This window comes from Symphodus melops (assembly GCF_947650265.1).
Source record: "Symphodus melops genome assembly, chromosome: 11".
Taxonomy (NCBI): Eukaryota; Metazoa; Chordata; class Actinopteri; order Labriformes; family Labridae; genus Symphodus; species Symphodus melops.
In genome coordinates this window covers 3,711,766-3,727,298 of record NC_136701.1, presented here as the reverse complement: position 1 = coordinate 3,727,298, position 15,533 = coordinate 3,711,766, and the positions used below count along the sequence as shown (strand labels likewise).

At 44.9% G+C, this 15,533-nt stretch overlaps 2 protein-coding genes across 2 annotated transcripts; one reads left to right on the top strand and one right to left on the bottom strand.

Annotated features, from left to right (window-relative positions):
• The first annotated feature begins 386 nt into the window (after positions 1 to 386).
• ankfy1 (ankyrin repeat and FYVE domain containing 1) lies at positions 387 to 13,598 on the top strand. The gene is made up of 25 exons (XM_079354997.1): positions 387 to 641; positions 2,315 to 2,525; positions 2,746 to 2,864; positions 3,164 to 3,299; positions 3,423 to 3,546; positions 4,801 to 4,950; positions 5,080 to 5,245; positions 5,524 to 5,728; positions 5,837 to 5,905; positions 6,053 to 6,255; positions 6,361 to 6,458; positions 6,571 to 6,772; positions 6,868 to 6,966; positions 7,793 to 7,946; positions 8,211 to 8,379; positions 8,729 to 8,847; positions 8,971 to 9,127; positions 9,254 to 9,454; positions 9,555 to 9,731; positions 9,833 to 9,980; positions 10,840 to 10,930; positions 11,091 to 11,215; positions 11,311 to 11,457; positions 11,779 to 11,869; positions 11,971 to 13,598. The coding sequence occupies exons 1-25, from the start codon at positions 632 to 634 to the stop codon at positions 12,101 to 12,103; spliced, it is 3,504 nt and encodes a 1,167-aa protein (XP_079211123.1). The 5' UTR covers positions 387 to 631; the 3' UTR covers positions 12,104 to 13,598.
• cyb5d2 (cytochrome b5 domain containing 2) lies at positions 13,595 to 15,423 on the bottom strand. Its single transcript, XM_079354998.1, has 4 exons — positions 14,995 to 15,423; positions 14,620 to 14,760; positions 14,048 to 14,234; positions 13,595 to 13,888 (listed from the first exon to the last, which is right to left on the bottom strand). The coding sequence occupies exons 1-4, from the start codon at positions 15,242 to 15,244 to the stop codon at positions 13,714 to 13,716; spliced, it is 753 nt and encodes a 250-aa protein (XP_079211124.1). The 5' UTR covers positions 15,245 to 15,423; the 3' UTR covers positions 13,595 to 13,713.
• Positions 15,424 to 15,533: the final 110 nt, after the last annotated feature.

The window sequence follows — 15,533 nt, the reverse complement described above, 5'->3', positions numbered from 1 at the left end:
GTGTAGGAGTCAATAAATGAAACTCACACAGACAATATATGGCGTTATCAGTCCTACTATTATAGTAACAACAGGAATTAAGATAAGACAGGAATTTCTTAGTTCTGATGTGATGCTGCTGCAGTGTTTTTATTGTTTAATTTGTTGCACTTCTCCATAAAAAATGAAATGTCAAAGTTAGAGTTCCCTGGAAAACGTGTAAATAACAGCCTTTCACAGTTTAGGGTTTTTATGGCCATATAGATTTTAGATATCAAGCCCATACCACTCCTGGACTCGCCCCTGCTTGGCAGGTTACTAACGTTTTTTTGTTCGTTTTTTTTTTTTTTTGGCACATAAAGTGTACGGTTTGGCCGATGCTCCTGAAGGCAACGCTTGTTTAACAACCGTAAAACTACTTAAATGTTTACACCGTGCTGCTTCTGGGTTTATGCTAACTTATTAGGAATATAACCCCTGTGTTTTAAGATGTCTATCAATAAATATATATATTTTTCCGGAAGTAAGGAAAGTTGCGTACGATAAATAACGAGTTTTAATAGTTAAATGAACGCAGCACCTTCGCCTGCTGTCTGTCGCTCCGACATATCGCGAGAGAGACCGTTGGGCCACAGAGCTAACGCGGAGCAACATGGCGGAAGGTATGAGATTGGGGTTTTTTGACTATTTGGTACACTCCCTGTTGTCCCCGTTTGCTTGTTGAACTGTTGAGACGAATCAACTAGTGTCTCAGGATTTCATTAACCCTTTCTTTTATGCGTGGTTTGAGATATGAACCGTAACGTTTGTAATGACACACTCACATTGTCGTTAAACGTTAGCTCTCGTAGATGTTGCTAGCTTTTTAAAATTATATATAGCTGCGAGTTTTTGTGTTTAGGCAGATTGCTGGGGTGCTTCATTAGAAATAACCCTGATGTTGAGTTACAGAAAATGCAGTTAATGTCTGCAAAGATGGTAAACTCAACGTCAACGATGAGATCTGCGTCAAACTGTGCACATCATCCAGCTCCGTGAACGCTCCCTTTCTGCTCTTTTAATGGGTGTTTAATGAGAAACTGTGTTAGCAGTGCAGTCTGATGTCAGTTATCTTCAATGCAGAATAAAGACAGGACCGTAGGCTTCACATGTGTCACTCCCTGAGAGGTATTACCTGGCTGGCAGAGGTGCCGTGGCTTAGGCAGGGCACCTCCTATATTTGGCCTTGACGTGTGCCAAATATAAGCTGTTGGTGAAAATCTACTTACCAACACATACCAAGTGCTATAAGGAATCTGCAGTGGTATGAAGCTGCTGCATGGATATGTAGTGAAGTGCTCTTGTTGTCTGAATTAAGAGATGGCCTATGTTTGATTTAAAATCCCACTGGCAGTGCTTTGATTGTGTTGTTTTGTAGTGACAGATGGTTTGTCCTCTCACAAGATGCAAAGAGTCGAGGCAAAGTTAGTTTGCTTCGCTGCACAGAGTCTATCACTGAAAAGAATAGACTTTGCACATGTCTGTTTTTTTATGTGCCTGAGTTCTGTTGTATCACACAGCTGTCTTTGAACAAGCTACTGGTTCATTTTTGGTTTGCAGATACACGCATCACTCCAGTTGGATCCTGCAGACATTAATTGGATTTTATCATAATGTACGAATAAGTTCTGGGTCAAGTTGGTGGGCTTTAAGCTGCAGCTCTGCTCCAACATGCCGCCCTTCCTGTATTCAGCTGATCAGGTGGTTTTCAGACCCCCCCCCCCCCCACACACACACACACACACACACACACACACACATGCACACACACACACACACACACCACCATCTGATCCTCATGACCAGTAGCTGTGCCAGTAAGGGTTTACGACAAGAGAGGACAAAGTAATGTGCTGCATCAGCATTCTTTCCTCACTAAAACTTTACTGGTTTAAAGGAAGGAAATGGGCCTCAATGAAACTCCCTGAGATCTGTTGAAAGTGTCCCAAAGAGGAAGAGGGAAAGCTTTGACTAAACAAAAACACCCACAGCCTGCCATGGTCTGTTTTTTTGACATCCAGAAATGTGCATCTTCTATATCCTTCTCAGGGAACACTAGAAAACTTTACAAACCTGGCTGTGTGATATATAGAAGGAAATAAGAGCTGAAATGACACTTCTCAATGTTTTATAGCAGCACATAACTTAACCTCAATGTTGCTACTCCAAACACACTCGCTGCTTACTTTAAACTAACACAGACCGCCTTTGTTTCTTTGAACTGAGAGGTGACTCTGTCTTTGTTGCTGCATCCTGTTTCTCCTCCGCCTGTCTGCTGCACCTTGGCGTGGGACAGAGGAGGTGGCCAAGCTGCAGAAGCACCTGGCCCTGCTCAGGCAGGAGTACGTGAAGATGCAGCAGAAGCTGGCCGACACAGAGAGGCGCTGTGCTGTGCTGGCTGCTCAGACCTCCGGGCAGGGCGCCTCCAGCCCTGCAGCCGCTGCAGAGACCTTCATCAGCCGCCTGCTCGACATCGTGGCCGACCTCTATCAGCAGGAGCAGTACAGGTGAGGATCATGTTTGGACAGGATGACTACAAATGTCATCACATGGTTGTGCGCAGCCGGATCTTTTAATCTGATGTTTGAAACAACAAACGTGTTCAGGTTTATTTTGAGTACTGTTGTCTTTACTGAGTAAGTCTCCACAGTAGATACTCTCTTGATGAAGTGTATCTTATAACACTCGTGACTTTGTTTCTCAGAGATCAATGTGTTTGTGTTCCAGTGATCTGAACGTTAAAGTGGCAGGACAGAAGCTAAGTGCCCATAAGTTTGTGCTGGCTGCTCGCAGTGATGCCTGGAGTCTGGCCAACATGGCCTCCACCTCAGAGCTCGACCTGTCTGGTGAGTGACTCCGATGTGACTTTTCTGTAATGAAGGAGTAGCTGAGGTCATTGTGAAAATCAATTTGTTGTCCACTTGCTCCTCTGTCGGTCGACATGCTAACAGGTTAATAGACGATGGCTGGATATTTATTCAGTCAAAGTCCAGTATTGGGCAGCTTGAGGTCGCGTTCTGCCCTCAGGCCTTTAAAGAGAATCATTTAGGGTTCGAGTTTTAAAGGTATTACTATTTTATTTTTTTTCTTCATGAAGCTATTTTCACTCTGACACCCTGTCTTTATGTCCTGATGGATGTTCCAGACTGCAAACCTGAGGTTGCCATGGCGATGTTGCGGTGGGCCTACACAGACGAGTTGGAGCTCAGTGAGGATGATGCCTTCCTTATTGACCTGATGAAGCTGGCCAACCGCTTCCAGCTCCAGCTGCTCAGAGAGAGGTGAGCGCGAGGCATTTATCTGTCCTGAAGGCTGCCATTAAAAGATCTCGTTTCAGAGGCAGAATGAATGTTGCGTAATATTCTTCGACATGTGGAAACACTTTGGTTTCTGTCCTGGGACAGGTGTGAGAAGGGTGTGATGTCATCGGTGAATGTTAGAAACTGCATTCGCTTCTACCAAACGGCTGAGGAGCTGAACGCCACCACCCTGATGAACTACTGCGGGGAGATCATAGCCAGTCACTGGGTCAGTACATCAGACAGAGGCTGTATTCCTCGCCTACTTCACTTTACTAATATCCTGCATCTTCTTTTGAACTGTCAAATAAATCACTGATTGAGGATAAATATGGCCCGAAAGATATCAATATTAGGGCGAGAAAAAAAACAACAAGATACCGATATGTCGGCCGATATTTTTCTTAGCGCAATGAGCGATCTGTTGAGAAAGATGAACACATTTATCGGGTCGATCTCTCAGTTATCTAACACTTGTGGAAAAGATTTATGACAAAAACAGGACGATCACTGGAAATTAACTGAGCATGTACGAGTGTCACCGCTTGACTTTGCTTAAAAATTAAATGCTATTTGACTGCTAAATGAATCTTGTAATACTGGCACATATCTGCAATAAAATTAGCCGATACTAATAGTTACTTGATATTCTAATATCGGTCGATTAATCGTCCGCACTCCCGTAAAGAAGTTTGTTTCTGCAGCTTGCTGTCAGTCCTTTGGTTTGAGTCTGACCCTGTTCGAACATCAGAAGGAGTCGGTGGTCTCTGTGATGGTCCAGTTTTCTCTGTCAGGTGGTGAAGAGTCATCAGTACCAGCTTACAACTCCACAAAAGAGCTTTCATCTATTTGATCAGTCAGGATGAGCACCCAACTTTTATATTTAAAATCAAAATGCAACTTCTTAATCTTAGAATCAGAATAGTTTTTTTATTGACAAGCTCATTTACACGAGGATTCGGACTCTGTGGTTTGGTGCAAAAATAGTAAGAAGCTATAAAAACAGCAGAGCTGGAGCTGAACTTAAATAGAATCAGATTCAAATCTAAAAGTAATTAAAACATATATTATAGAGTCAAAAAAACTAAACGCGCAAAATGTACAGAAGGTGAATGGAGGAGCTGTGCAGGTGTGTGCAGGATTCCCCGTTCAAATAACTGTTGTTTGTGTGCAGCTTATTGTCCCAGAGTTAACTCTTCTCTGACAGATCAAGGTTGCTGTGTCACACTCGAGTGTATCATCTCCTTTACGAGACGATAAATCCAGTCAAGGTTGTCTTTACAACTCTGCTGCAGAAAACATCTATCCATCTATATATCCATCTATATATCTATCCATCTATATATCTATCCATCTATTTATCTATCCATCCATCCATCCAGTTTCCATGCATGGGGTGATTCTTATTTTTCCATCCTGTGTAAACACTGACTGTCTGACTCTGACAGTAGGTTGTTGTCTTCCACTGATTGTCTCGTGTTAGGATGATCTGAGGAAAGAAGATTTCAGCACCATGAGTGCCCAACTCCTGTACAAGATGATCAAATCGAAAACAGAGTTCCCCCTTCACAAAGCCATCAAAGTGGAGCGAGAAGATGTTGTCTTTCTGTATCTCATCGAGATGGACTCTCAGGTGAGCTCTGCACACACACTCTTATCCGCTGCTCCCACGCCTGTTTATTTAGTATGCTAAGCAGCATGGTGCAAGAAAGGTTGTCGGGTTTATGTTTTGGATCCTGATGATGTTATTTCTCACTTTCAGTTACCAGGCAAGCTGAATGAAGTAGACAACAACGGTGACCTGGCCCTTGACCTGGCGCTCTCTCGTAAATTGGAGAGTATTGCCACCACTCTGGTTAATAACAAAGCCGATGTGGACATGGTGGACCAGAGCGGCTGGAGCCTCCTGCACAAAGCTATCCAAAGAGGTGTGAAGAGTGATTGCTATTACACCCCTCATGTTTATCCTTCTTCTTCTGTCTTCTCTTCCATATTTCTGTGTTCACTTTAAAAAGCATCTATTTAATATCAAACTAAAAGTGAAGTATCATCCTTTCTGTTCAAGTCATTTTCTTGCATAACCTCAATAACTGAGAGAAGCACAGAAGTGTGGTTTTGTGGTGGTAGTTGATTTTTTTATTTTTATTTTTTTTTTGCAGAGGTAGAATTTCTTCCAAACTGTCAGTTTTTCTTTTCCCGCTTGCAGGCGATGAGTTTGCTTCCATCTTCCTGATTCGTCACTCAGCTCAGGTGAATGCAGCCACGGTGGGGGCGGTTGAAACCCCTCTTCACCTGGTCTGTTCTTTCAGCCCCAAGAAACACTCTGCTGAAGTGATGGGGGGTATGGCCCGGATCGCAGAGGCCCTGCTTAAGACCGGGGCGAACCCCAACATGCAGAACAGCAAGGGCAGGTAGGTGATTAGGCTCCTGCTTCAAACTCTGCTGTCATTTTCTGAAGATCACCAACCACCCGGAACGTATCGTGTTAATTCAGTGTTGCCTCTTATTTCCGGTTTTAGAACTCCGTTGCATGAAGCGGTTTCCTCAGGGAACGAGCCCGTGTTCAACCAGCTGCTCCAGTGCAAACAGTGAGTGACGCTCTACCTTCAGTGTTGAGTTTGCTGGCATGAAAAATCGTAGGATGAACTCATCTAATTAATTTGACATAATGTGTTTCTGGCCTTGTGTGAAAATAATCCTGTGTTTCACCGGAGATAATCTGTCCATCTCGTTAGGCTTGACCTGGAGCTCAAAGACCACGAGGGCAGCACTGCTCTATGGCTGGCCCTGCAGTACATCACAATGTCTTCAGACCCTTCAATAAACCCGTTCCAGGACGACGCCCCGCTGGAGAACGGCACCTCTTTTGACGAGAATAGCTTTGCAGCCCAGCTTATCCAGAGAGGGAGCAATCCTGACGCACCCGACGCCACCTCAGGTGTTGTTTCTGAACCTCACATCCCTGTGGCCTCTTAAACTGAATGCTGCTGGAGCCTGTAAGCACATTTGAAATCCTCATCTCGTCGTGTTTTATCCCTCGTAGAAAACTGTCTCATGCAGAGAGCAGCTCAGGCGGGCAACGAGGCAGCGTCTCTTTTCCTCGCCACGCACGGAGCCAAGGCCAACCATGTCAACAAATGGGTGTGTATGAACGTTTTGCACAGGTTGATAACTAATCCTTAACCATAAGGTGAGTGGAAAATTCTCCAATGTTACTATCAAATATGTCATTCATCTCTTGACCTTGTTTCAGGGGGAGAGCCCGCTCCATACCGCTTGTCGCTGCGGCTTGGCGAGCCTGACAGCAGAGCTTCTCCAGCAAGGTGCCAACCCGAACCTCCAGACCCAGAAGGCTTTATCCGACGATCACCGCGACGTGGCCATGCAGACCCCCCTCCACATGGCCATTTCTCACAACCACCCAGATGTTGTCACTGTGATCCTCGAACAAAAAGGTCTGTGCATGCTTTGTGCGTTTTATAAATGATCTTAAAGAGCAAACGGCCTGAAATGGATCCACTGATTTCCTCCCTTCATTTCTCTATTTCAGCAAACGCACTTCATGCCACCAACAACTTCCAGATCATTCCAGACTTCAGTCTTAAAGACGGCAGTGACCAGACCGTGCTGGGCCTGGCCCTCTGGACAGGTAGACGCCGCTCCACGTCTTCTAACTGTGGAATCTGTTGTCCTTATCTTCACAGGTCGTACTCTTGTAACCAGCGTTGGGCTCATTACTGAAAAGAAGAATAAATTATTCATTACTCTTTTTTAAAAGTAATATCATTTTAGTTTTTACTCCCTGCCAACAGTAAAATGTTACACTGGTTTTCTTAAACAGCCAAAAGTTTCATGAGATCTTTATTGCTTGTAGCTATCCATAATCAAATCCAGTCTCGGTGGTTTTGTAGGCATAATGAGGCTACAGCAATCCTCCGCAGTGTGCTCAAGGAGGCGTGAGGTTGTGTATTTTACAGAAGAAAGAATCCTGGTACATCTGACAGCGATGTTCTCTCGACAAAATGAAAGTTATGGGAATATTTCCAGCCGCTGAATTTAAACGCGTGCGCTTCCAGGTTCCAGGCTAGCCAAGGTTGGCAGTTATGTGTGACAAAACAAGCCCGATGCTCAGGAAAAAAGCTACCCGCGGCAGCACCTAGAAAGAAGCCCAATTCGGCGTGGAAAACCGCACATGCCTGGCAGCCATGAAGCTCGCTTCATCCCTGCTTGGCTGACGTGCTTGCCCAAATCAATCTGGTGATTTAAATCAGAAGTGAAGTAATAACAACAACAGTTAAGATGTAACGAGTGACTTTTTGCGTGAGTCATTTCTTTACTAATTCGTTACTCGTTTACCAGTGAAAGTAATTTTATTACTGTAAGGTGTTACTGGTAATGTGTTACTGCCCAACACTGCTTGATCAGACTGCTTCTATTTATCTGACGTAATGTTCTGTACTTTGTGTTCCTGCTAGGAATGCACACCATAGCAGCTCAGCTGTTGGGATCAGGAGCTTCTATCAATGACACCATGTCTGACGGACAGACCCTGCTGCACATGGCCATCCAAAGACAGGACAGCAAGAGTGCCCTTTTCCTCCTCGAGCACCAGGCAGACATCAACGTGAGGTAACGCCGGCCCCGACTGCACTTTCCTTTGACTAAATGTTTTGAGTTGCTTTTATGCGTTTAGTAATGAATGCACACAAGACGATGACTTAAAAGGCTTCACTGTCCACCAGGCTGTCACAATCATGAAATTGTTTTAGTTTCACTAATTAATATGCTGTGATAAATTCCAGCTGCAGCTTTAAGAACAATGAAAGATCCATTTGTGACCAGAGCGACACCTTCACTGTTCTGGTTTCCTCTCTATTTCTCGTCCACTCTCAGGACTCAAGAGGAGAAAACAGCACTACAGTTGGCCATCAGTAACCAGCTGCCACTCGTGGTGGATGCTATTTGCACAAGAGGAGCCGACATGTCTGTGGTGAATGATAAAGGAGAGCCTCCGTTGTGGCTTGCTCTGGTGAACGGCCTGGAAGATATCGCATCAACACTGGTGAGGACAAATGCATTCAAGAAAGGAATGTAGTATGTTTCCTCCCTCTTGGCTCAGCTGATAAACTTAGTTCAAGATGGAATGAAACCTCAATGAGAGGACACATCAGGACCCATCTCTTATTTTCATCACCTTTTTGTTGGAAGCTGCCAGTTTCATCCCAGCTTTATCCAAAACGTGTGGAGTTGATCTTAAACGACACGAGAACACAGATCAATGATATTCTTCTGCAATAACCCTTTAAACACCTGTGCTCCCACCTGCAGCCTGTCCTCTTACAATCTCCTCACACTGAATGTTTCTGCCTGCTCAACAGTATTCTCTGACATTTGATTTCTTTCTCATCGAGGTCCGCCACGGCTGTGATGCGACTTGTTGGAGTCCCGGACCCTCGGGCTGCCAGCAGACTCTCCTGCACCGAGCGGTTGATGAGAACAACGAGGTCTCCGCTTGCTTCCTCATCCGCAGGTCAGGCTGCACTGTGAACGATCATTCATCACAGTGTTTATCAGAGCTGTCAAATTAAAACGAGGTGTGGCTGTTTTAAAGCATTACATTGAGATGCTTCCTGTTTTGCTTATGTGTCTGTAGCGGTTGTGACGTGAACAGCCCCAGGCAGCCAGGGCCTAACGGGGAGGGAGACGAAGAAGCTCGAGACGGACAAACACCTCTCCACCTGGCAAGCAACTGGGGTTTGGAGGAGGTGGTGCAGTGCCTTTTAGAGTTTGGAGCAAATGTCAATGCACAGGTCAGTTCACTTCCTGCCGCAGCGGCTCTGCTTTTGTTACGGCACTGCGGCACCTACGCTGCACATCCACTTACAAAGTGAGTTTGTCAACATGCTCTTTTCGATTTATTCTGTTTTTACCGTCAGGATGCCGAGGGCAGAGCGCCCATCCACGCTGCCATTAGCAACCAGCACAACGTGATCATACAGCTGCTCATTTCACATCCAGACATTCGCCTCAACATACGCGACCGTCAAGGAATGACCCCCTTCGCCTGTGCCATGACCCACAAGAACAATAAGGCAGCAGAGGCAATCCTGAAGAGGGAGCCAGGGGCGGCAGAACAAGTAGGATGGATTCTAAAAGGCACCGTTTTGTCTGATGTCACCCTTTATTAAGAGAAAAGGCATCCATCCCCTTTGACCTCAAACTGCTGTTTCCCTCCAGGTGGACAACAAAGGGCGTAACTTTCTGCATGTGGCTGTGCAGAATTCAGACATTGAAAGTGTCCTGTTTCTCATCAGTGTCCAAGCTAATGTCAACTCCAGGGTTCAGGATGCTGCCAAACTCACCCCTCTGCACCTGGCTGTCCAGGCCGGGTCTGAGATCATCGTCCGCAACCTGGTACACGCCTCGCATTCTCACAATCTGCTGCTGTTTAGTCATTCATTTCAATCCAAGTGTAATACAAATAGTCAGTGCTGTTTTTATTTGGCCGCTTGCAGCTGCTCGCCGGAGCCAAAGTCAATGAGCTGACCAAACACAGACAGACAGCACTGCATTTGGCCGCACAGCAGGACCTGGCCACGATCTGTTCGGTGCTGCTGGAGAACGGAGTAGACTTCGCTGCCGAGGACGAGAACGGCAATAATGGTACCTTTCATCTCTGTTATTATGCTTCAGTTTTTAATCCTGGATCAAAACAAAGATCAGGTCACCAATCAGCTCTGAGGCCAGTCAATGTTTCATTTTCACTTTCACCTCAATCTCTTGACAAACAGGACAGTTGAGTTATCAGTCCCGTGATAATCAGTCTTCACTTCAATTAAAAATGATTAATAGCTGCCTTCTCACAAGTTCAGTCTCTTCTCTTTTACTTCTTTGTTTTATAAAAGAGTGATTTTTTAAAAAATCCAATGATACTTTAGCCCTGTTGTTGCTTATTTCAATGAATTATTTAAACATGTTTTAGGCATTTTAACTTGCGATTAGTCTGTTTGTCTGTGTAAGTTGTCTCTGCGGGGCGTTCCAGCCTGTGAGCTCTGACTCACACAGACAGAGAAAACTGTGTGGCTGAATCCTCAGACAGACTTTCTGAGGTGCAAGGTTAAACAGAAGCTGTTTGGATTAGACGAGGCCAGCAGGTGGATCTGAGTCCAGTTAGGCGAGACCAGCAGGTGGATCTGAATCCAGTTAAGCAAGACCAGGTGGATCTGAGTCCAGTTAGACAAGACCAGCAGGTGGATCTAAATCCATCGGGAAAGTAAGACGCTGTGGTCACTGACAGATCAACGCAATTCTCAATGAAGTTGGAGTAACGTTGAGCTGTAACAACTTTGTGGTTTTCACCCCTAAAGCACCCTAAGGTGGGGTTTGCAGGTCACCTTGGAGAGTCTTTGATTAAGCAAAAAAAAAAAAAAGGAAGAAGAAGAAAAGCCACTTGTTCTGTTTTCTGTCGTGTGGGTAGATTTCATTATCTAAATCTTTCTCTCTGTTTGTGTGTTCTTCACAGCTCTGCACCTGGCTGTCATGCAGGGTCGCCTTAACAATGTCCGAACCCTTCTCACAGAGTCTAACATTGATGCTGAGGCCTTCAATCTCAGGTACTGTGTGTTTCTGTCATGGTCAGACTTCAGCTCAGAAAGATTTCAGAAAATAAAATCAAAATATTGAGTTTGAAAAAGTTTGAGAGTTTAACCGTCTGAAGACTGAGACGTCAACCCTCCTTTGTCCCTCCTGTGTCATCTTGTTCTATCTGATCAGGGGTCAGTCACCGATGCACGTCCTGGGCCATTACGGGAAAGAGAACGCTGCCGCCATTTTTGAGTTATTCCTTGAGTGTATGCCTGAGTATCCTCTGGACAAACCCGACAATGAAGGGAACACCGGTACGGAAGCTTTACTATTATTAATAAGAGAACCCGGACGCTACATTGATTCCTGCCGTACATTCAGAACATCTGTGACCTGTGTTCTGTTGCAGTTCTGCTCCTCGCCTACATGAAAGGAAATGCGAACCTGTGCCGTGCCATAGTGAGGGCCGGGGCTCGACTCGGTGTCAATAACAATCAGGGCATTAACATTTTCAACTACCAGGTCGCAACCAAACAGTTACTCTTCCGCCTTCTCGGTAAGTTCTCTCGTCTCATTACCTGCGTGGTTCATAGTCGGTTAACATGATGCTCTGAGCCTCTGACACTTTGAATAAAACCAAAACAGTTCAAGGTCTTCTTTAAACCGGACGGTCGAGGGTTCAATCCCTAAGCTACACACTTCACCCAGCGGTGTATGAATGTATGTGAATGGATGAGTTAATACCTGACGGACATCAGTGTGTGACTGTGTAGGTGCTACCTGTGCTGTAAAAGCACTTTGAGGAATCAGAAGAGTAGGAAAGTGCTTTACAAGCTCAGATCCATTTACCCTTCTCTTCTCCCTATCATTTGTTCAGACATGCTGTCCAAAGAGCCCCCATGGTGTGACGGGTCAAACTGCTATGAATGTGCAGCCAAGTTTGGTGTGACAACTCGGAAACATCACTGGTTAGTGGGGCCGTGGTATTTTTATAGATTTAGTTTATGCTTTCATGTAATGTAAAATGTTTTTATTCATCCTTTGTCTCGTCCTTGACCCTAAACTCTAGCCGCCACTGTGGGCGCCTGCTGTGCCACAAGTGCTCGATAAAGGAGATCCCCATCATCAAGTTTGACCTGAACAAGCCGGTGAGGGTCTGCGACATCTGCTTTGATGTTCTGACTCTGGGTGGGGTCTCGTAATAAAGCGGTCTGGACCTCCTCCACCCTCTGACGCTGGCCACGCAAGGCTGAACTCGGCACAGTCATCCAGGCACACACGGAGAAGGGACATCAGTAGCAGGACAAACTAACATGAGATTCCTGGACAGTTCTGGACCTTCATCTTTCTAACGTTCCAGTCTTTGAAAAACGGTCGTTGTTCTAAAAGGACGTTGTCTTTTTGTTGTTTTTGATCAAAGTATCTTAACGTGGATATAAGCAGATCCCCAGCTCTGTGACGGCTGGACACAATTTGTGAATCAATTTCCCAAGATCAGTAATGTTCACGATGATTAGCTCTTATTAGCTTTAGCAGGTAGCTGCTGCTGTGCGTACATTTCAATTCAGTGATGAACTTTTCAATGATCAAATCAACTTCTTTTGGGGGGAGGGAGGGGTTACTGCTCCCTGTTGGTAGATTTCACCATCTGCAGCCTTCATGCTATGTGACCTGCCCACAGACAAACCAATTTTTGCATTTATAGGACATCTGAGGCCGCTATCATTTAAGAACAGAGTCGAACAGTAAAATGAGCTGCATGTTCTCTGTAATCTTTCATGTGTTGCTCTTCTGTTGTCCTGACTGCGTTCTGACCGGGTAAAGACGAGGAGGACTTAAAGGGAAAGAAACCAAACGTAATCTTCACATGAGCATCTTTTTAAAGTGAGATCTTCTCTGAAGTAGATTCTAAATTATAACACTGACATTTTTTGATTTCACTGTGAGGTGAACGACTGCTCAACTGAGCAATGATGAAATTCCTTCTATCACTTTTTGTTTTCACTGATCGTTCCATCATCTTGTTTACATCACGTTTGGAATTGCGACCAGAGAAAGCCCCCTGCCCCCCTTTCCTTTCATTAACAAGAGGAACAAAAGAATTCTCTTCCACTGTTGTTGTCCACGGTTACAGAGAATCCTCTTCTGCCTATGCATGTGATTTAATTTGTAGCCTTTTCATGTCCCTGTCAAAATCATGAATCTTGTTTCAAAATCAGCCATCAGATGATTACATTCCATTTTTTGATCTGCCGCGAGGTCCTGTGCAGGAAGTTGTGATTGTGATCGAGTCCCCCAAACGTTGCCTCAAGTCGTCGTCTTGACCCATCCCGCGTAACGCTTCTTGATTTCTAAGCCTAACAGGAGCACTTTATCAGAGATCACGCAGCATCTTGGATCATCGGGCAGAATGTGGAGGGCCGGCCGGCTAATGGGGCCTCTTTAAGTATTGTTTAATTGTACAGATAAATGTGTGATATTTTTGACCACTACAACTGTTTTGTACTTAAATGCAGTTTGTGCTTGTCATTGTGACAAACCTAAATCTTGCCTCTGTTAATCTTTTATGCACATTGTTTAATCTTTTATGCACATTATATTGTATCTGTATGCTCAGATATCTAGCCTGTCTCTTCCTAGTGTATCCTTTTAGAAGAAAAGGGAGGACAAATTTACATAAAGGTCATCAAAAACACACGTATGGAACTTTCTTTATTCTACTTTTTTTTTATTGTTCAGGTTAGCTGTGATTTCCTGGTGAATACTTCCCTGAGATTTGTTCTAGTTCATTTTTCTGAGCTGGGCCCAGAAACTACTGGTCTTTAACAGAGCATGAGTCAGCATGTGGAGGGCACCCATCATACTTCTGCAGGTTGGGATTGTCCTCTGCTGCAGACGGGTCTTCAACACACACACAACGAGCGCCAGTGAGGCCTGCAGAGAAGAGTTTCCGTGGTACACCTGTCCAGCTTCTGTCCACTCCGCCGCTGAAGAACGGAAAATGATATAAGCATTGTTCAATCTAATACATGAACATCAATCACACCTGCTATAGTGTAAGACATATCACAGGGGAACAGTATCTCCAAGCGTCACACGCTGTGTAGCCTGGTTAATATTTGATAAGCACAGAACTGTCTCCATACCTCTTCGTGGAGCACCAGACTCTGCCCCCACTGGTCGAGCTCCATTCTGAGTTACACGTCGGGAATCGAACCTTCTCAGACTCCGACTGGGCCTTCAGTCTGCGGCCCTTTGCAAGAGACTTTTCTGCCTGCATCAGGGCCTCCGTAGGCTTCCCAGTCTCGCTATAGAACCGGCCAATCACAAGACCTGTACAGTATAGGAGACGCGGTGAAGTCTAATGTTACCACAGAGCAGCGCCTCTGTACTATGAACCTTTACTTTGTTTGATTCTGAGGTATGATGTGATGCCTTTAAACCCCTCTATTTCAGCCCTGCTCAGAACAGGCTGTTTCTGTGTCTGTAGCTTTAAATGTAAATGAGATGTGTTGACAGACTAGGGACACATAGCCTAATAGAGTTAGGGAAACATGGTGAAGTGGATTTTGAAGAATATGCGACATCTTAAAATAAAATCCGAGTTTAACAGACATGTAACAGGTGTCTTAGTCAGGCTTATTTAGTTTAGGAACTATTACAGGTTGTATATCACAAACCAAAGACAGTGTTATTAGTAATCGATGGGACCACATACCTACAGCTTGGTATTCCCTCTGGTAGAAGGCCAGCCAGTCATAAAGGGCCACCACCTGCACAGGGGTCAGGCTGGACAAATCATCTGTCAGGCCTCTTTCTGTGAAGTCCCCAGTAATGTAGGCCAGCGAGGCATCTTTGCCTGAAAATCCAAACCCACAAACAGAGTATAAAGTACAGGGCTGCAGGCTGTGGTACTTATCTACTTAAGCTGTTCATGTGCTACTAATTGGCTTTAATTATCTTCACATTGGTTTGTTGCTCTGCTTTTTGACGTATTCAGCATCACACATTGTTTAAACATAATAATCTCTCTCTTTGGTTTTATACTGAGATCTCAGGTTCAACACACACTGTTGGGTCAGATAGGAATCACCTGCCATACAGTGGTAGGCACCACCAGGTCCATAGTGCTTCTGTCCCTTATGCACATCAAAAACTTGTCCCAGTATGCCGAGGTAGAGGCCCTTGCTGCCTTCCTCTCCGTCGTACAAAGCTAATTCACGCCGGTTCAGGATCCGCATGGGGGGGCCCTGCTTTGATTCATTCCCAGATTTAAAGAGCCACTCCCAGGGAAGAAACGGCACTGCCACCGACAGAAGCGCGACACACACATAAGTGAGCATGCTGTTGAGTCAAACGAAGAAGTGCATCATTCATTTACATCACGTCATCATTTCTCATTGAACATCTGACAACAACCACAATAAATCTGTGGCAACTACGACGCAGGTGCTTCCGTGATGGTGATGTACTTCTAGAGAACGAGTCGGTCCTAATAGACGACTCACTAAAGTGACCGGATCAAGATTGTGTTTTGTTTTGGGGTTTTTTTTAGGTTGAAATTGATTTATTTTTGTTATTTATTTATCAAATAAAGCTCCCTGCACAGAGCATGGATACTGTAAATATTAC

Coding starts and splice junctions, on each gene's coding strand:
- ankfy1 (XM_079354997.1), top strand. Junction 6,256..6,360: donor CGCACCCGACGCCACCTCAG/GTGTTGTTTCTG, acceptor TATCCCTCGTAG/AAAACTGTCTCATGCAGAGA. Junction 8,848..8,970: donor GCTTGCTTCCTCATCCGCAG/GTCAGGCTGCAC, acceptor ATGTGTCTGTAG/CGGTTGTGACGTGAACAGCC.
- cyb5d2 (XM_079354998.1), bottom strand. CDS start 15,244: ATGCTCACTTATGTGTGTGTCGCGCTTCTGTCGGTGGCAGTGCCGTTT. Junction 14,235..14,619: donor GAGGGAATACCAAGCTGTAG/GTATGTGGTCCC, acceptor TATACTGTACAG/GTCTTGTGATTGGCCGGTTC. Junction 13,889..14,047: donor GTCTGGTGCTCCACGAAGAG/GTATGGAGACAG, acceptor TCCGTTCTTCAG/CGGCGGAGTGGACAGAAGCT.